General features: G+C 35.3%; 1 protein-coding gene across 2 annotated transcripts; it reads right to left on the bottom strand.

Annotated features, from left to right (window-relative positions):
• Window positions 1–4143: 4143 nt before the first annotated feature.
• Window positions 4144–17859, bottom strand: LOC132161973 (uncharacterized). 2 transcript variants are annotated; one of them, XM_059572203.1, is made up of 4 exons: window positions 17500–17859; window positions 5350–5865; window positions 4842–4982; window positions 4504–4595 (listed from the first exon to the last, which is right to left on the bottom strand). In XM_059572203.1, the coding sequence occupies exons 1-3, from the start codon at window positions 17752–17754 to the stop codon at window positions 4878–4880; spliced, it is 876 nt and encodes a 291-aa protein (XP_059428186.1). In that variant the 5' UTR covers window positions 17755–17859; the 3' UTR covers window positions 4504–4595; window positions 4842–4877. The 2 variants fall into 2 exon arrangements, with proteins under 2 accessions (XP_059428185.1, XP_059428186.1); XM_059572202.1 differs by lacking the exon at window positions 4842–4982 and having other exon boundaries at window positions 4144–4595; window positions 17500–17855.
• Between the last annotated feature and the right edge of the window lie 3082 nt (window positions 17860–20941).

Raw genomic sequence — 20941 nt, forward strand, 5'->3', positions numbered from 1 at the left:
TAAATTAATTAAAATAAAGCAACAGAAAAAATAATGAGAAAATCACTGGGGCTTTAAGGATTCACCTAATATTCTATTACTTATTCCCGAGACATTTTTAACTCAACTAGGTAGAGAATCAACTCTCCTAAGCGGAAGATAAAATAATTAAGTGTTAACTAAAAATAAAGTCGATTGAGCATAGGTTCAATAAAAATTTAATTTCAATGACATGTTAGAAGAGATTAAGCATTCACAGTAAATTCGAATCCCCCTCCCCCCTCTTGTGTAAACAATGTCTGTGTATTTTCTCCATCACAATATGAGTAACTACTCACTTTTATTATTATTAATCATAATGGATGTTTTCCAACAAGTTTAGCACAACATAACATAAAGTGCTAAGTTCTAAAAATCCATAAAAGGCTTAGCAATTTTTATTGCAAGGTTTGTGACCCAATCAATCAAATATTATTTGATGAACAAATTAAATAACCCAAATTAGAGGTCAAATAATCAAAAACTCTTTCAATCAAAATATTTTTACTTTCAATACCTACACATGCAATTAAGCACTTCTTCTGATAAATGAATCAATTATCAGATATTTTTCCACAACAAAATCTTTCCACTCAAGATTTGATTTCATCTTTCTCATATGCGAATTGCATACCGCAAATTCTTATAGTATTTGACTTCTCAAAAGTTAAAATACTATTATTATGATCTAATCAAAATATTTGTACAACCATCATGAACTCAACCTTTAAGATTGTTGAAAAAAATTTGGATGGTGCACAAATTCTCGTTGATATAAAATAATTTCAATATGAAATTAACAATAAAAGAAATAAAAAGTAGAGTATAGAACGATCTCACAATATGCTATAGAATTACGCAAGTGCGTTGTTCTTAAAGGTTGATTCGTGTCTCCCGGAGTATGTAACTCGGTGAGATCGGATCCTTTGACACACAACCTCCCAGGATTAGACTATAGCGTCTATCTTCGTTAAGGACGCACTTCCAAATAATGAAGAGTATAGAACGAGCCAATTGTCAAAGTTGATGAGGAACTTCAAAATATTATTTGTAGAAAAAACCAATAATATAGCATATGGCTTTATGCCATGAAACAAGTGTTTTGCAACACACTATACGGCCTTAGCCTTAGATAGAAAATAAGTGATTTTTTCTTCTATCTCTCATATCCTTACTTACCTTCAATGTATTAGTATATATATATATATATATATATATATATATATATAAGTATTGGAAAGCATGTCATAAAGGAAGTCTAATTTTTTTTTTTTTGACATGTCCGCACAAGAGGGGGGAGGGGGATTCGAACTAGTGACCTCCACTTTATTAAGTGTGGTCCCAGCCGATTGAACTACCTCTTGGGGACTGTCAAAACAATATTTAATGACTTGTAAACAACAATAATGACCAAACGGTTACAAATCAAAAATGATTAAAGCTGATTTTTTTCCTTTCCCATAAAAACTCATGAAAATGATATCAAATAATAAAATATTTTCAAATGACTGAAAAATTAATGTTTATAACAAATATTACAACAAATCATTCCCAACATCCGATCATTAATCTATGAAGAATATTAAACATAATTTCAACAACACAATAAAAATATTAAGTTTCACCCATAGCCCTAGCTAAAAAGATTAGCCACTCATAATCATGAAAACAAATTCCATGATCAAAATGCTAAACATTAAACACAACAAAAGGAAAATAAAAACTAAGGAAAGAAAATAGTGCTACTAGCTGAATGGAGGAGAAGTCACCCCAGCTTCAAACCTCCTCCTTTTAAAGCATTCACATTGAGCTCTATATTTTTGGCTTTTCTCTAAAATTTTAACAAAATTCATAAAACTTGCCATTTATAACAAATTCTTCGCTCAATGTTAATTTTAACTTCATTTTTTCATGCTCTTCAAATATAATGAGTTCAAAAGTGAAAGTTTTTTTTTTTTTTTTTTTTTCTCTCTCTCTCTCTTTCATACTTCTTGCTCCCCTTTCACTTGATCTCCCCCTTCTTCTTTCGCTGCAGATGGCCGTAAAAGAAGATAAAATTTGGTTTCCTTTGGCTTCCACGTGAAAAGGTAGAGAATCTTGAAAGAAGTCTTTTGCTTCTATGTATTTTCTGAAGGAAAAAAAAAAAAAAGAACAAAACATTATTCTGTAGCTGATCGATTGCTTTTTTGTGTGCTGTTTTTTGTAACACCCATCCATTGCCTAGAAGTATTGATTTTCTTCTTCTGCTTTGTCTCCTTTCTTCTTTCTTTCATTGATGGCCTTAAAAAGCTAAACAAAAGTGGCCCACGTGATGGGTTGCAGCTGGAGAAATATTGCAGAAGTTGTACTCCTTGGCCACGTTTTTTTTCTTTGCAATCAAAATCCAAAATGCCTCATGATAAGCTGGAAAATGCAAATGCTTTGATACATCAATCCGCAATTCTCCTGTTTTTTTAAAAAGATAATTTCAGCAACTCCTACAAAAATAATTCAGCTTAAGATTAGTAATTAGACAATGCTCCACCATTAACTATAAAACGCAAGAATTTGTGCAAAATAAGGTATGATCATGATTGCTTTAACAAAAAAATTATCACATTTAAGCTATTATTAACTGAGCAATCTTTGTTCAAGGCTCTCAGTAAACTCGTAGTAGGAATTAATGCTCATCTTTTGTTGTTTGTTGTGCTCTTCGCGTTCTTCGTGTTCTTCAAGAGCTTCTGAATTTCTTTATGTTCTTGAAGTTCTTGTTGAACTTCAAGATCTTTAAATAGTTGAGGAATTAACTCTTCTATCAAATCTTTTCTTTGATGACTAAACATAACTGTGAGTGTGGTCTCACAAAATTTTTTCTTATGTACTAAAAAAAAAAAACTATAAGCAAAACTTAGAGAGAAAAGTCCCTAGGCCGTGTATTACTCTTGTGGGGAGAGAGTTGTATGTTTTTGCTTCACAATGGAACCTCTATTTATAATACTAGGATCATGAGAAAAGTAGGAAAGAAAACCATGTGGGACTGAGATTAGAAATCCTAGTCCTACACAAAATCAGCCAAAGGAGGAAAAAGACCACCCTTGCCCTTGTGTTGCACGGCCATGGGGACAAAAAAGTTCTTCCCATGGTTTTAACCCTAGCCCACTCCCACGTATTTACTTGCATGGGTTTAGGTTTTATCCTCAAGCTCAATACACGTTTGACTCAACTTTGGCCTTGCGAATTAATTCCATTGCGCCCAAAGCTCATGCCCAAGCCTATAAGAATTAAATTCCTAAGCTCAATGCTCTTTTAATTCTTAAGCCTATCGAAATTAAATCTTAAGCTCACAGCTCTATTTAATTCTCGAGCCCAATTGTCTCCAATTAGCCACTTAGATTATAAATCTCTTGGCCCATGTTTTATCAAAATCAAACAACCCGAATAAATAAATATGTAATTAGTGCCCGATATAAATGTTAGTCAATTTACATCAGCTCAAAGAGGGACCTAGGGAAAAAAGACTATTAGCTCCAATAGCCCTATGACTATGCCTTCCTTGACCATATCACTTATTTTGTGACTGCACTCTAATAAATATTTTCTATTTAGTCAATTAATCTTCATAGTGTACTTATTAATTACATATTACTCCTCCATATAATCATTACGTAGTCAAACCAAAGTTAATGTACTATCACTTTGTTCACTACCTATTTCCTAACCGGCCACTACCAAAATCCATCCAGTCTTTCATGCGTCTCAAATCAAACCAAAGTTGTGATCTACTACTTCTGCCATTCCAAAGATGCCACCAGTGGAGCCTAAAGGTGTCATCCAGCCTGAACCAATTGAGGTGTTGGCTCGGTGGACTAATCAGAAAAACAATTTATTCTGTCACTGAATTGTTGATCAAATGGGCAGGGCAGACAGCTGATGATGCAACATGGGAAGAATTCTTTTAAAGTGGAAGGTATTCTCACAAGCTATGCAAGATGTGAGTGGAAGGAAGGAGATATACAACTGGCAGAAGATATTCTGGAAGAGTGACGTGTGTGTGTTTGTTATAACTGAATTGGTTTGTTACTTCTGTTGGCGCTATGTACTTTTCCCTTAAAATATATTTCACAGAACACCTTGAAATGATTCAAATGCAAGAGAAACAGGGAAAGCCCTAGTAGAATTAAGCCACATTAAGGCACAGAGAGAGAGTGTGTGACTGTTTTCAACAACAAATTGTATTCCCTCCAAGAAGCATCACTACTTTCCATGAAAGAAAAATCACATTCCACCAATTTAGTCTTACAAATGAGACCATAGCAATATAATAAACTCCTGCTTTTACAAAATTGAATCGAGGTTGTTTATTGGTAAATTCAGGTAGAATCTGATACTGTAGCGCCCTCCTCCTCGGCGGTCTTGCTTGTTTCATGCCCTTCCGATGACTCTACTTGATCAGACTTTGCAGGCCCTGGACCAGCTGATACCTTTACCATTGACGGACGCAAGAGTCTATCGCCAAGCTTGAAGCCTTTGCGAAATTCTTCAATAACGATATCTTCTTCATATTCATCGGAATCCCCACGCATAATTGCTTCATGCAGCTTTTCCCCCCCACAAAGAAAAAGAAAATGAATGTTAGAATAACTGCCCAAATTTTTGGTCTTCACAAAACTATTTTGTGTTTAAGATCAACATCTCAAAACAGAAAGTGTCACCCTTTTTATAACCCAACAATATTAAGGTCCCATCAGGTATTTCATTCTAACAATACAAACTGAATATCACACACAACAGTTGTGTGTTTTGAGTACATATTCTATGCAAACATGTCATTTACATAAACTCACCGAGTCGGCTCAAATCAATCAAAGACCTGGTTTCCGTTAAAAGCGCATCCAGGTCTTCGTGAAACTTGAATAGACTTGATTAAGTATTTGAAAAAGTTCATCAAGTACACGATTGGATTTCAAGCCAACTCGGTAGCTTACCTGCATCAAGCTAACAATCAGATATGGACACTCATTATGCAAATTGATAAATAGAGCTATGATTTCGGGTATGAATTTGTTGGTCAATAGGACATATCATGCTCATCAGGAAGAATCTTACACTTCCTGAATATTGTAATGGCAGATTGCCTCTATTAGTACACTAATCTAACATAGATTATGCCTCTTCGCTAATGTCTTAATCCATCAGTTAAATCTGTTGTTTCCTCTCCAATACCTATTCTTACTGTTAAAATTTCTCTACATTAGATAAAGAAATAAGAGTCCCACAAAGGATAATAGAAGTTCATGCATCATATAAGCCTTTCAACTAAATGCTACAAGTCAGCAGAGCTAAATAACTCACCAATGGATCAAAGGGGTTCCCAACTGTCTCAACTGGAACTACACCAAGCGAGCTCAGTATCTCCATGAACTGCTTATATATGCTTTGATAGCTACTGTTGATCTTCTCTTCCCCATCAGTCTCTACTTTAATCTGGGCTTTAGCTCTCTCAAAATTGTCCAATACAGGCAACAAACTCTCCACAACTTCCCCCTGAGCATTTGTTAATAGTGAAACCCTTTCCCTCTCTGTCCTCTTCCGAAAATTGTCAAAATCTGCACTAATCCTAAGAATTCGAGCCTTCTCTGTTGTCAGTTCTTCAGACAAATCAGTTACTTTCCTTTCAAGGGTAGTTTTCCCATCTTCGACAGATTTTAACAAAGATTCTATTTCAGCAACTCTGGATTCATCATTGCTGGCTAAAGCTTCTTTGTACGATTGGAGTAAAGATATGACCACTGAAGGAGGTACCTCTTCGGCACCAGTAACATCATCACTTGTAACATCTTCATTGCGATCAGCACCATCCAAAATGTCCTGTTACAGAAATCTATTAGTGAAACATACAAGGAAATTGGAATTAGTTACTAAAACTTTTCAGAAATTGTCAAAGGTCTGTGTGCTCATAACTCCAAAGTGCCAAATCAAGTAAAAACTATCAAGTTACTAATTAATCCAAGTATATGGTTGAAAAGAATACTAGTCCTAGATTACCAAAAACTCATTTAATATTGACTTGACATTTACAATAGTAATGGACAGGGACATGCTAATCACTCAGTTGACTTTAGGTTCAACCAATATTGTCAAAAAATGAGGCTTAGAGTATTGAAGAAGCAAGACAAGCTAACATATAGTTCATGCACTGGACAATGGCAGCAATAGTTGTGGGTGTACAGCAAGAGTTTAAATAAGTAATAAAAGAGAATAGTATAAAACGGAATAGAATATTTAGTCTCGACTTTTTGCCTGAAATGCATAAAATCTTCAAGAGCCTCGATAAAGATAAGAACAATGAAAGCAGAAATCATCAAAAGAAAAGAACAAAAAAAAAATCAATGGTACAAACATCAATTCAAAGGATGTAATAGGAAAATCTCCAATAAACAGACAAACCCTTATTCTTATAAAATTTTAAAAAAATAATAATAATAATAACCCTCTAATACATGTAGAGATACTCAACAAAGTCAATTTAACTAAACGTCCAATTGATTGTGTCAGCTCAGTGAATCTTATATAAATTAATTGAGGAGAGGTACATGTTTCTTTTTTCCCCATTCCACTATTTTAAGGCCACAATCTCTCATGACTTTTGTGTTTATTATATCCTTCTTTAATTACTCCATCCATGTTATTTGGCAAAAACCTATTCTTATTCTTAAGTTCTCAATCCAACTAGCTTTGAACAGACGCCATACTATCACCCCAATCTTTTTGCTCCTTTAACATGAATCAAATGACTCTTTCTCACTTGCGCATTCATAAGTCAACATTGCATGTGGCCAACCATGTCATTTCCTCATGAAGTCACTACCCACCGTTGGAGGGACATTCTTCATTTCTTATTTAATTTCTATTCATACACCTTAACATTTTTCATTTTAGTTATACCATTGTATAAGCATGTTGATTCTTATTCGCCCTACTTTTTGTATCATAAGGCCTAACTAGTCCTGTAAAAAGTTTCCAACTTAATGCAGATTATAGGATTAAGGGATAATGCAGATTGACAGGATTCTCAGTGTGGTCAAGGGATAATGCAGATTTGGTAGTATCTCATTTATTGTTCATTGATGACACACTGATCTTTTGTGGTGCGCAGTCTGAGCAAATTCTTCATTTGCAGTTTATCCTCTTGTGCTTTGAAGCAATGTCGGGTCTGAGAATCAATTTCGGAAATCCAAACTTGTTGCTATAGGAGTTGTGGGAGATGTAATCAATTTGGCGAATATTCTTGGGTTTAGAGTTGCCTCTTTGCCTATGAAGTATTTGGGTTTGCCGTTGGGCGCCTCGTATAAAGCTAGGTCTATTTGGAATGGTGTTATTGAGCAAATAAATCGTTGGTTGGCTGGTTGGAAGAAACTGTATTTGTCAAAGGGAGGACGTTTAACCTTACTTAAAAGTACATTGTCTAACCTTCCAACATATCGTTTATTTCTCTTTCCTATTCCAGTGGGAGTGGCTAGGGGTGTAAACGAGCCGAACTTGGGCGAGCTTTGCTTGTCCAAGCTCAGCTCATTTAAGTTTATGCCAGGCTTGAACTCGACACGAGCCTCAAACCAGTGTTCGAGCTCGGCTCATCAAGGTTGGTTCCATGTTCTAGCTCGAGTATTTTGGCCAAAACCCACATAAGAACACATCATACGACCTCTCAAACCGAATAGCATATACCTCGAAATCTCAACCTAAATCAAACCTAAGTGAAATCTCACCCAAACAATGTGATTTTCGTGCTTTATATACAATGGGTGTAAAGAAAACACAAAGTAAAAACCCATGATCAGAAACCCTCGACCATATCTCTCCCTACGTCTCAGTCTCTCTCTCAATCTCTGCATTTCGATCTCTCCTCGACGTGCATGCGGCGGTTCGGCACTCACATTTTTGTAATCAATTAAAAAATCAAACCTTGTTTTAGTGTGTAGTAATGTGTGTGTGAAAGAAGAAGTTACAGTAAAAAGAAGTGAATAAAAAATTTAAAGAAATAAATGGAAGAGGTAGAAGAAGTAATCGAGGATCATGTGTTTGATGGGGCCTAGATCTCAAGGCAAACGAGGCAATGTGTGGAATAGCCTTGGAATGAAAAATGAAAAGCTATTTAAGTAGGACTATTACAAAAACGCAGCTGAGTTTTACTTTGATTTTTATCTTTTGTTAATTAATATTTGACCCCTTATTTAATTTAACTACATCATACTTTTACAAATAATTATTTACCACATCAATATATATATATATATATCACGAGCTTAGCCGAGTCGAGCCGAGCTTGCTTCGTTTAATATTTGAGCTAAGATTTGTATTCACGAAACGCTTGTTCAATATTCGAGTCAAGCACGAGCCAAGCTTATACGAGCCGATCCCGAGCGAGTGGCTTGCTCTCTTACCACCCTTAGGAGTGGCTAAGCTCGAGAAACTCCCAAAGGGATTTTTATGTGGGGTGGTATGAGGGATGAGGCAAAAATACACTTAGTAAATTGGAAGCAGGTTTGCAGGCCGTTACAAACGGGAGGGCTAGGTGTTCGGAATTTGGTTCAGTTTAATAACGCTTTATTGGAGAATTGGTTGTGGTGGTATGCTATGGAGAGTGAGGCATTATGGAAAATGGTAGTCACATGCTCACTGCTCACAACTAAGTATGATAATCTAAGGGTGGTTGGTGTTCGAAGGAGGTTATTGGGACATATAGAGTGCATGTATGGAAACTTTTTTTTTTTTTTTTTTTTTATGACGGGGAACCTCTCCAAGGCAGGGCCCTTCGAACCCACCCTTGCAGAGTAAACCCTGGTCCCATACACCGCACTCTCGAAAGTTTCCCTACACGGAACTGATTAAACCGCTGGCTTTTCACCAAGAGGTGTGGCCCCAATGAATTGTTTACACCCATGAGGTGTTGAACCTTGGACCTTAAAGGGAGCAAACCCCAAAACCAAGGCCTCCACCACATGGGCCAACCCCTTGGGGTTAGAAACATATTAGAAGAGGGTGGGGCACTTTTTCCACTTTTGTTCATTTGAGGTGGGGATGGGATCTAAAGTACTTTTTGGCATGATACTTGTTGTGATGACAAACCATTGAAGCATGTTTTTCCATCCATTTTCAGTATTTGCTCGATACAAAGATGCATGGGTGGCAGATAACTTTCAATGGAATGTGGGGGTTATTGAGTAGAATGTTATTTTTATGCAACCCATCCAGAATTGGGAGATGGAGTTGGTTTTAGCATTCTTTGCGCGGCTGTATTCTTTCAAGATTCATCATGGAGAGTTGGATCAGATTAGGTGGAGCCCTTCCAAGAGGGGTCATTTTGAGGTAAAGTCATTCTAAAAGGTGTTATCGAGCCCTTGGAAGAGCATATGGTGAGTAAAGGCTCCATCGAGGGTGGCATTTTTTGGGTGGACAGCAGCTCTCTAAACAATATTGACCCATGATCACCTACCCAAGAGGCATATTGTGGTAGTTGAGTGGTGTTGTATGCGCAAAAAGAGTAGGTAGTCCATTGATCATCTTTTGCTTCATTGCGAAGTGGCAGGCGCATTGTGGAATTACATCTTTACATTGTTTGGGATAGAGTGGGTTATGTCAAGACGGATATTGGACTTGTTGACATGCTCGGGTGGTTCAGTTGGGTGTGGTCTAAATAAGTTAGTGTGGAGGATGGCCCCATTGTGCGTAATGTGGTGTATTTGGAGGGAAAGAAACACATGGACTTTTGAGGATGTTGAGCTTTCGATGGTCGAGCTATGAAGGAATATGATTAATATGTTGCATATGTGGATGGTAGCACAACATCGAGCGGATGTTCCTACGTTAGCAGCTTTCATGAATTTTTTTTATTCTTCTCCCTATTAAGGGTTCATCTTTTGTATACTCCATGTGTACTAGAGTTACACCTAGGGGTGTAAACAAGCTGAGCTTGGGCTGTCCAGGCTCGGCTCGTTTATTTTTGAGTCAGGCTGGAGCTCAAGCTCGAGTCGAGCCTGACTTCGCTGCTCGAGCTCGAGCTCGTCTATTTCAAAGCATAGAAATCAATGAAACAAGAAAAAGATTGAAAAGGAAAATGAAAAGCTCACCTTAACCATTCTCTTATAACATCTTTTTTTTGTTTAATCAATCTCTTATAACATCATCAGCATCCATTAATGTTGTTTGCTTGTTTGATAAGATTTGAACATTAAATATTATACCTTTCTTAATCCATCGTTTTCACTTCAACCGTTACGGCTATGGACAAAGTTATTTAAAATTAAATATTTCTTCTTTTCAAAAATATTTACACATTTTTCTGGGCAACCAAACAAACACATCAAACGGCAAAACCCCAAACCACCCACCACCCAAGAAGAAACGGAGAAAAAAATAACCCAAAAAGAGAAGAAAAACCCACAAATCTTATCACCTCCTCCGCCTTCGATCCGCGGCGTACTGCGAGAGTGAAATGACCTCCAAGAGCGGTGTGGACAGCGGGGTTAGCAACGGCAAGTTCCTGAAAACTGGGCACGAGCCATTCAGCTTCAGCCAAGCATCGAGGTGTGTGGTTGCTGCGGTGGTGGTGGTGGTTGCTGTTGGGGGCACTGGGGGAGTGGTAGGAACCGAGGAGAGTCGTGAGAATGGAGGCGAGGAGGATGGTGGTGGAGACTGTGAGGGGCGAGTCGTGAGAATGGAGAGATCAGAGATTCAGAGATGATAGATTTAGGTTAAATTTGGGTTCTCTAATTTGCAATCGTTGGATTTGGAAAAATAATTAAATTTTAAATATTAACGGTTTGATTCGTTTTACCAAAAGCTTATCCCATGTGGCTGTCTCTACTTAGATCTGGTGTACTTGTTTAATATGATCCATTGATTATATATACGTTTTCAACATTTAATATTACTCGTCAGATTAGATCAAACAAGGCAAGCTTACGGTGTCTCTGTTACACCATATACATACTTCTTAGTAAATGCTTGATAGCTGTCATCCATTAATATCATCCAACGGCTATTAGATCATCAAAACATTTTGGACGACTACGATTACACTTATATACCATAGATCAAATTCAAATTCAATTAAATTATTAAATTCAATAAAAAATTCAAAATTCAAAATTTAGGAATTAGGAATAAAAATTGTGTTATGTAGTATTATTTAGAGTCAATTTGTTGTTTCAATTTCAATAATTACGATTTTAAAAATTGTGTTTTTTTCAATCACATATCTTTTTTTCTTTTTATTTTAGATTAAGTATTTTTAAAATCACAACGTAAAACGCTTTATGTCACACACTCACACACACTAATCACTATTATCATATTACATATAGTATTATTTAGTTAATATGTTAAAATGTTAATGCTTAACACAGGTCAAGTATATAATGTCAATATTAATATATATTGTATCTTATATGTAAACATTTATATACTTATATGGTTATATAATTGTATCATTATCTAATTTATATGGGTAATGGGTCAATGTTAATTGTTATAACTTATATACTTATATTATATGTTCTCATTATCACGATTCATGATATATGATTTAAATTCAAATTGTTAAGTTTTTACTTACCGTAAATTGTGATTATAATGTATAAATTATAAGAAACACATTAGTTACTTAATTATTAATCATTTAATCTAATAGTAATACTCAAACTCTAAGTAATAAATTCTTATGATCTAGTGGTCGTACACTCATACTTAAATTTTAGGGGAAACTTCACTAAGGACCCCCAAACTTCCACCCGTTTTGAAATACCCCCCCTGAGCTTAAAAATCTCTCAATTTAGTCCCCTGAACTTTCAATTGCTCTCAATTTGGACCCTTCTGTTAATTTTAGCCATTAAAAATTCAAAAAAAGACCAAAATATCCTTGATTTTTGTTTTTTTAAAAATTAAAAAAAAAATTAAAAAAAAAAACGTTTTAGAAGTTGAAATTTTATACAAAAGTCAGGGGTATAAACGTCATGTGACGTTTAAAATCTGACGGAGGGGTCCAAATTGAAAGCAATTAAAAGTTCAGGAGATTAAATTGAGAGATTTTGAAGTTCAAGGGGGTATTCCAAAACGGGTAGAAATTTGGGGGTCCTTAGTAAAGTTTTTCCTAAATTTTATGATCATATTATCTCACAATTAATATTAATATTATCTTAGATCTAAGATCATGTGATATATCATATATGTTTTATAAGAATAAAGTATATAATTATAATGTATTGATTAAATAACACAATAACTTATGCAGATATACCATATGATTATATAATGATTAATGATTATGTGATATACCGTATACGATTCCAATTTCCAAAGTATAAACTATCTAATTATAATATTTGGATTAAATGACACAATAACTTAGACGGTTGTACTATATGATTATATCATATGATAAAATGATTAATGATAATATCATATATTTCTTATTTTATATATATATATATATATATATATATATATATATATATATTTCTTATATGTTTTTATATTAATATATACATATATATAATATATATACACACATATGCATAAATAACAAAAAAAACAAAGGTATATAATATATTTGTTATTATTGAGTAAATGAGTAATGTTGATTCTATTTTGTTATTTGTTACTTAACAAAAAATATACGAGCCAAGCCTAATAAGCGAGGCGAACCTTATACGAGCTTGCTCACGAGCTTAGCCAAGTCGAGCCAAGCTTGCTTCGTTTAATATTCGAGCCAGGATTTGTGTTCATGAAACGCTTCATTTAATATTTGAGCCGAGCTTATGCGAGCCGAGCCCGAGCTTGCTCGCGAGACGCTTCGCTCACTTAACAGCCCTAGTTGCACCCATCTACGCTTTATTAATGATACGGTAATTATTTATCAAAAAAACAACAAAATATCCCTGATATATTCCTCCACTTTATCCACCCTACTCTTAAGTCTGTGGACAACATCCTTCATAATCTCCTATCTTTAGCAACAAGTAACACAAGACACTACAAATTATTTCTTGACCATCAAATTTCACTATTAGAGTCTTTATTTCTAGTTATATTAAACCTACATGCCATATGCTCAATCGTTTTTTTTATAAGTAATCGAAATATTATTAAAAAACGAAAAACGCTACCCAAGTACGCAAGAAATATACAAGCGAATACTTAGCTAGAAGAAGATCAACCTAGTTCTACTTGGTCTAAAATCCTAAGATTCTAAAAATTCTCTACAAAAGTCCAACTTAAAGTTAACCTGATTTTCACATTTATAACATGGCTGGCATGAAACATTCTTTTTGAAAGCCTCAAATTAAGCAATCACCACTAAACCAAGATAGGCCCTTTAGTCCAAGAAGTATCAGGTAGTTAATTAGATCATTAATATATGTTTTAGTCTACATTAGGTTTTACTAGAGTTAAGGGAAAATTTCATAATTTTTTAATTGCTGGTTAGGGGCCATAGTATCAGGGAAATTATGTTATTACTAGGTGACTCTATTCTTGGGGCTTTTATATTTGACCTTTGGTTTTAGTCTAATCCCGTTAAAATATGTGATTAAAGTCATAATCCCATGAGGAAAAGTTAAGATCCTAAAGTATGTATACTGTTGGGTGAGAGCAACAGTGGCTTCATCATTATAAATGTGTGTGCTTGCGTGTACCTGCCATTGTATTTAAACAATTACAGTTGATTAATAAAAAATTGAGTTCTTTAATTTATGCAAGTAGAGCCTAGAGTGCCTCTCCTACTTCTTCTCCCCTCTATCCCAGATACTGTTCATGTTACCATTCATAGCCCTAAACATATTCAAGTCAGCCTTGTTCTCCATTCTTTGCAACCTCAAATCAAACATTTTCCATTACCTATTCAAAGCCCATCCTACATATTTACCCTAACCATTAGCAATAAAATATCCCTTCAAATGTAAAGCAAACCCCATTTTGCAACTGCTGCCCATTCAACCTATTATTTTTTGTTTTATCCCCTTTTTACCTCTAAATCCAATCTTTTCAACCTATATTCTTACAACAAACATTCTTATTCAACTCCAAGATTTTGAACCACTAATTTTCTGACATCTGAACAGATTCAGCCACTTCTCCAAATTTTTGCAATGTCATAACTCCAATCTAGATTTATGTTTTTTGATAAGTAACTCAAATCTAGATTTATAGACCAACATGATATAATTTGCAATTAACATGCATCAAGGGACATCATCTTTTACAATCTAATAAGCCCATTCATAACCAATTCAAAAGCATATGGATTCAACATTCATCCTTGGTGTAAGCTTATTGTGACTGGAAGTTCATTTGTGATTTCTACACTAGTTTTCATAATAATGACACCCTTTATGACACCAATATAGTAGAGACGAATTTCTTTCTTACCAAAAATCATATTACTTCCTGAAATATCTTATCGTATGCTCTGAAATTCTTTATTTTTTCTTTACAAACTTCTGTTAAATCTCTATGAAAATTGCTTCTTCTTTTTTGCATAAGTGAAGAATTAATTTAAAAGTTACATTTACTGAAAATTGGATTGGTAAGCAAGTGCATTGATCATCCACATAACAGATTTAGTTATTGTAGGCAGAAAATTTGTGCGCAGACAACCAAACAATGTATAATGAAGATCACTTTCAAACTATCCCAGAATGTAGTCACCTTAACCATCATCCATGAATAGGTACTCTTTGCAGAGAACCTCCAATTGAATACAAAGTAAAAAAAAAAAAAAAAGAACAATGAATAAGATTTTTATCAAGATATTAATTCATTTTTTTTTTTCTTGGAAAAGGTAATCAAGCGAATTTTTAAAAAATGTGTGAGGTGCCCCTAAAGTACACCAAACAATAATTGAAGCAAACAAAAAACAAAACAAAAGAAAACCCAACACCCACAAAGCAACCCAAAACAGACACAGAACCCAAAAACTAACATCCCAAAAAATGGCCTATTTACATATTCTTAAACACATAAGAGAGAAATTCAATATACACAGTGAAAACCAATAAAAACTGATTGGTATCCCATACATGACTTGAGATAGAATCTATACTACAATTTACTTACTAGAATCATGAAAGATACTAAGGTCCAAAAGGATTTGGCAAAGGTCTCAGGATTAGCACTTGCAGCATATAAATACTTCATCCCATAAATTCAAAGAAATTTCCTTCTCTAGACAGAGATTTATGACAACTGTAAGACTCCTTTTAAAAATGATAAGTGGAATAGTCCTTGTACAAGGGATTCATACAAGAGAATGCCAAAAACAATTTCTTTTGATGAATAATAATTTATTAGTAGAAGAAGAAAAGCTGGCATACACGAAAAGTATAAAAGAGAAGCAACCACCCTATTGGGGTCAAAAATCTAAAAAGTTAAGAAGACCTACGAGATTAAAGGAAATGCCAAAAACAAATTAGAAAATTATAAAAGATCTTAAAAGACCAAAAAAGACAAAACAAAAATACAAAAATACAAAAAACAAGACCAAAATCCCTTGGTAAGAGACTTCAATCTAGATATCGCTAGCTTGGTACCTTTGGAGGTCCTAGCATTTGTCAATCTAAATGGTGAGCCTCTGGTGTCAATTGAAATGAATTCTTCAATACACCAATAACTACACAATGGTTTAGGCATAACCTGGGAAATCCCAAACAAATGCCAATAACCAAAATTTTCTGGCGGCCACACATCAAAGAAGAGTGTGGTCTACTGACTCCCCACATGCTTTACAGAAGCAATTTTCTTTTTCTTTTCCTTTTCTCCTCTCAGCAAAAATGAAAAACCTTAAGAGTTCAAATTGGACTTGGTAATTCAAGGCTTCAAAACACCATTTTATGGATATGTTCTCATGTGTGTGGTACACAGCAACAACTTATCTCCCCAGAAGGCATGGTATGTCACAAGCTTATATCCAAGATAAAATAACAATATTAATTTCAGTTTTTTTTTTTTTTTTGTTAAGAATGTGACCAAAACTACTACATTGTACTTAATGGAAAAATCATGAAACTGTTAGTAACATGTAAAGGTAATGCCATCTGGACCCAGTTTTCCTTCCACTTAAGGATATGCCTAGCCACCACGTGTTTCTTGATGGTATTTCACCATTTTTATATGTCATGACACATCAAACAGGTCCAAAAGCCTTGCTACATCAAACCCTGCAATAGCACTTGCCACCTTTTTCTATTTGGGCAAGTAAAAAACAGTTGGCTGTGCCTCTCTCAGCCTTTGCCACCACATTTTCAAAAGATCCATATAACCATGTGGCTTAAATGGATTAAATTGAACTGACACTTACAAGGATAGGCACAAGTATCATGTGTGTCACTCAAGACCTGATAGAAACTCAACTACTACCTCAATCATTGCACTTTTCAGTCTATTGGATGCACAGAGGTATCAATAGGATAGAAACATACATGTATACAGAATCACCTGAAACTGGGGAAGTCCAAGGCTCCTATAGTTGTTCATAGCACCTTCCAATTATAAAAGGAAAATGTAACGGTTTAATTAACTCGCATCAGTATTTTTTATCTTGCAGTTCATTCCTACTAAATTTACCTGAATATAATCATGACTCCTCAAATACAAATATCATTTTTAAATTCAAATTTCACCACTTTCTATACACTTTTAACTGCCTGTGCATCATGCTGAACCCACACCACCCAAAAAAATCATTTAGAGAAGAATGCAACATCAGCTTGACCTGTACGAACGAAGAAAAGCTTGCCATAGCTCCCTCTTATGACATTTTGATCATCCATATTTGACAGCAGACTTCTGTTTAAGCTTCCTCAAATGAAGTATTCCGTTTTCAAACAATATGTTCTCCCAAAAAAAAAGTCCACGCAGGGAGAGATTCTTAAGTATCTGTTCCAATCAGATGTAACACAAGGACTATGAGGATGGGTGGACGGTTGCTATCAACAGTTTTCACATTTTCAATTTTGTAGGATTTCTGGATTTGTGTTGTTCTTCTTCTCCCTAATTGAGTGTCTATCTTGTATACTACCAGTCTACTTGGTTGATGGTTCACTCCCTTTGCGCTTTCTAATAAGATTGAATTACTTGTAAAAAAAATACTAAAGGGCCAGCACAACCGCATTCCAAAAAGAATATTGTAAAGCATCTCTCACTACCTCATTGTAGTAGAGAAAAATGCTATTAAGTATTAGTCTTAGCCCTTAGTCATATATTCAACTCCAATGTCATATCCAAGCTCAAATCAAGCGACATATGGAACTTGGGAATCTAGCATGAAAATGAAAGGTTCGTTAGGCTGTTCAGCAATCATAGATATTCCTGAACCATCTCAAACATTCATTCATAACTCCACAGATGCGGGCAACCAAACACGGAGTATAATAATTTTCAAATACAACAATGCAATCAAACACAAAGGTGCCAGATTATTTAAATAAGATAGAAGAAATAGTGTGATACCTCGGCTTGCTGAGGTTGTTGAACCTCCTCCTGGGTGTCAGTGGTCTCGGTTTCTCCGGAGGAAGCAAAAGGCACGAACTTCACGAAGCGGAGGGAGGGTATGCGAGAGAAGCAGAGAGAGCTTAAACGAGAATGTTTGGGTGTGCTCTGTCTGAAGGACACGCAAAAGGGTTTCTCCGATTTTGAGGATGCGGTGGTGGTGGGGCGTGGGGGGAGGGCTACTCGGATGGTCGGAGTTTTCAGGACAGTAGCCATTGGTGTAGCTCCGAGCGAGGCGGAGACGGGGAGAGAGAGAGAGAGAGAGAGAGAGGCAGAGAGGGAGAGATAAGGATGGCAAAATTGAAAAATTAAAAAAGGAGGGTGGAAATAAGTGATACTGTGAATGCTTAAGGGCGCTTTTGACTTGTACCGTCAGATTGGAGGATTCAAGAAGAAACTAGACTTCAACGAGGGAAAAAAACAAAAATGCTCGTTGTATCCATATGCAATCAGACTCTAGAATTTAAAAAGTAGCTTAAAACATTTTATTGTAACCAAAATTGAATCCCTAACTTACTTTTAAAATGTTCTTAAAGGAGATAGTTCCACTGAAACTATTTTATGAAGCGAAAGTCACTAGTTGAAATAATTTTTATTTTCCTTTTTTCATTACAAACTCATCTCAATAAACATACTTGAGGTTTATTAAATAAAACATTAACATTGTTATTACAGGCATTAAATACATAACTCTAACATTATTTATCCAAAAGATGCCAAAAGTGGTATATTAAATGTATACAACTAATAGACCAATATAAGTTAGTCTATAACTAAAGACTGAAGCTCCTAGTCAGCTTCAAGCACAAAACCCTAAACAGGTGCAAGGGTCTTGACCCTCTGCTTCCTCTTTTACAATATTTGAAAAATCATTAAGCAAACTCCAAACACCAATAATGGGAATTAGAAGATAAGAGGTAACAAGCATTCAATCACCAAAATATGTAAAACAGTAAATCACGCAAAATATGTAAAACAGTAAATCACGCAGACATAGATATTTTGGTGACGAAGAGAAAAATTTGTAGAAACCGCTCTAAAAGTAAAACCTCTCCGGGCTAGCCAAACCTAGGAAATCACTATAAGAAAATTATCTAGAGATTACAAATACGAGGACACTTACAACCCTTTGCAAGTCCTTGGCTCTGTAAAATCGACAAGCCTCAAACCTGTCTCCTAACTCACAATCTTCTTTACGTGATTCTCGTTTATCGGACCCTACCGATAGATTTCTCAATCGTAGTTTTATCAAAGGAATAACTCAAACTCTAAAAGATACAATTTAAAGCTCACAAATAAAATCTCTCTTAGCTCAGCCTCTCACGAACTCTGTAATAGAAATTCGTGCATCTCTATCTCTATAAAGATGTGTATGTGTGTGTGTGTGTGTATATATATATATATATATATATAAAAGCACATAAAACCCTCAAGACTAAACACAGTTTATAGACGTTTAAAACACAACTACGTGCTGTCCGGACAGGGAGTATTCGTGTTCGGACGACTCTAGGGCAACATCGCTAACTTGAGACTTTTGGCGCGGCATGTCCGTACGGGGTGTGGACGGCTTGCAGAAGGCAGTGCAGTGTGTTCGGACGGGATGCGAACGGCTTGCAGACAACATTGCGATGAAGCTCTCGGGAACTCGTGTCCGGACGAGCTTGCTTCCTCTCCAGACAGCCTAGCATGGAGATTGATATTTCTCACAGGATATCGCGCCCAAACAGCCTTTCTTCGCGTCCAGACAATCTTGCATTGGGGATGATTCTTGGTACTTGAAGCGTCCATTTTGATCACCGAATTTAGCCAACAAAAAAACTAACAAACTCCCCATTTGGCAATTCAGTGACAAAACCAATAAGCCGAGACATCCCATCATCTCTCCATATTTACTTCCCCTTTTTGTCATAGATTGACAAAAGGTCTCATGTTTCCTAAACCACTTACAAAAAAAATCAAACATATGTGGAACAGGAATAACATAAACAAAACTCATGATCACAGATAGAAAAATGCATGAAGTATAATGCAAGATCATGAAGAACAAAAACTCCCCCTCAATGTATGACTTAATATATATCAACAAGGAAAAAAAATTTAGGAACATGAGTATTCATAAGAAGATTATATCCAATAAATGATAAAAAATAAATAAAATAAAAAATAAAAAATGCAGATTAGGATAAACTCTTGTTGAATGTGCCAAAAATAAGCATGCAAGAGTATCAAAAGATGAATAAACAAAATCATTGTTACAACTGATCATGCCATGCCATTATGCACCATCACTATTCATGCTATATTTGTTGTGTGTGATAAGCCACAATCAAGAGCCAAGCAATGGACAAACATATATTGACAAAAAAGACACATTAAAACTTACAAACCATATGAAAGAAATTCATAGTTTGTTAGGTTAAAAGTCAAACCTTACTAGAGCCTAGTCACCCTCATCCAATACTCTCCCCCTTAGTCTTATCACAAAGCTCAAAGCTACATCCAGAATTTTAATTTTGGACAAGCCAAGCACAAAAAAATGGACACAGTGAAAATTTCTTTTTTGGAATATTTTGGCATTTTGCACATTTCACTTTAGATTTAATCTTTGAAAACGTGTCTTTCATTATATTAAATACAAGACATAAGGGTTTGAGTTGAAATTTATAGGTTCTAGGTTCAACCATCATTTGGTCAATTTTAACCCACAAAGAAAATACATCCTATGCATATGGTTTGTCCAACACAACAAATTTGTCATGGATTGACATTCATTCTTAAGGCTTAAGTTCATAGAAATAGCATAAATGAGATGTACCACAATAACACATACTTGAATGGATCAATGAAAGTTCATTGTAAAGATAATCAACTCAAGCATGATAAGTATATTCAATAGGTACATAAGTTAAGAGGATTTCCAAATAAGCAATTAAAGGGCATTTAATGCATATATTCATCTTAACTTTTCAAACATATTTGCAATAGCAATTCCTTTCTTAAAAATTAGGGAAAAATATAAAAAAGCCCCCTAAACTACCAGCCGTTTGCGATTTAGCCCCCTGATGTTCCAAAAGTCATAAAATAGCCCCCCAAACTACCAAAATGTTGCATTTTGGCCACTCCGTTAGTCAAAACCGTTAGTCTGGACGGGAACCTCGAAACGACGCTGTTTTATTAAGGTTAAGTTATGAAATCGCCCTTATGGGATTTTTTTTTTTTAAAAAAAAAAAAAAAGCTGGAGCAAAACAGCACCGTTTTGCTTATGGTTACGGAACCCTAGCAAAACGGCGCCGTTTTGCTTAGGTTAATAGGTAAATTTTTGGGTTTAGGTTTGTTTAGTTCTCCTTCTTCTCCTTCACATTCACGCAGGCCCCTTCTCACCCGGTCCCCTCGTTCACCC

This window comes from Corylus avellana, chromosome ca9 (assembly GCF_901000735.1).
Source record: "Corylus avellana chromosome ca9, CavTom2PMs-1.0".
Classification (NCBI taxonomy): domain Eukaryota; kingdom Viridiplantae; phylum Streptophyta; class Magnoliopsida; order Fagales; family Betulaceae; genus Corylus; species Corylus avellana.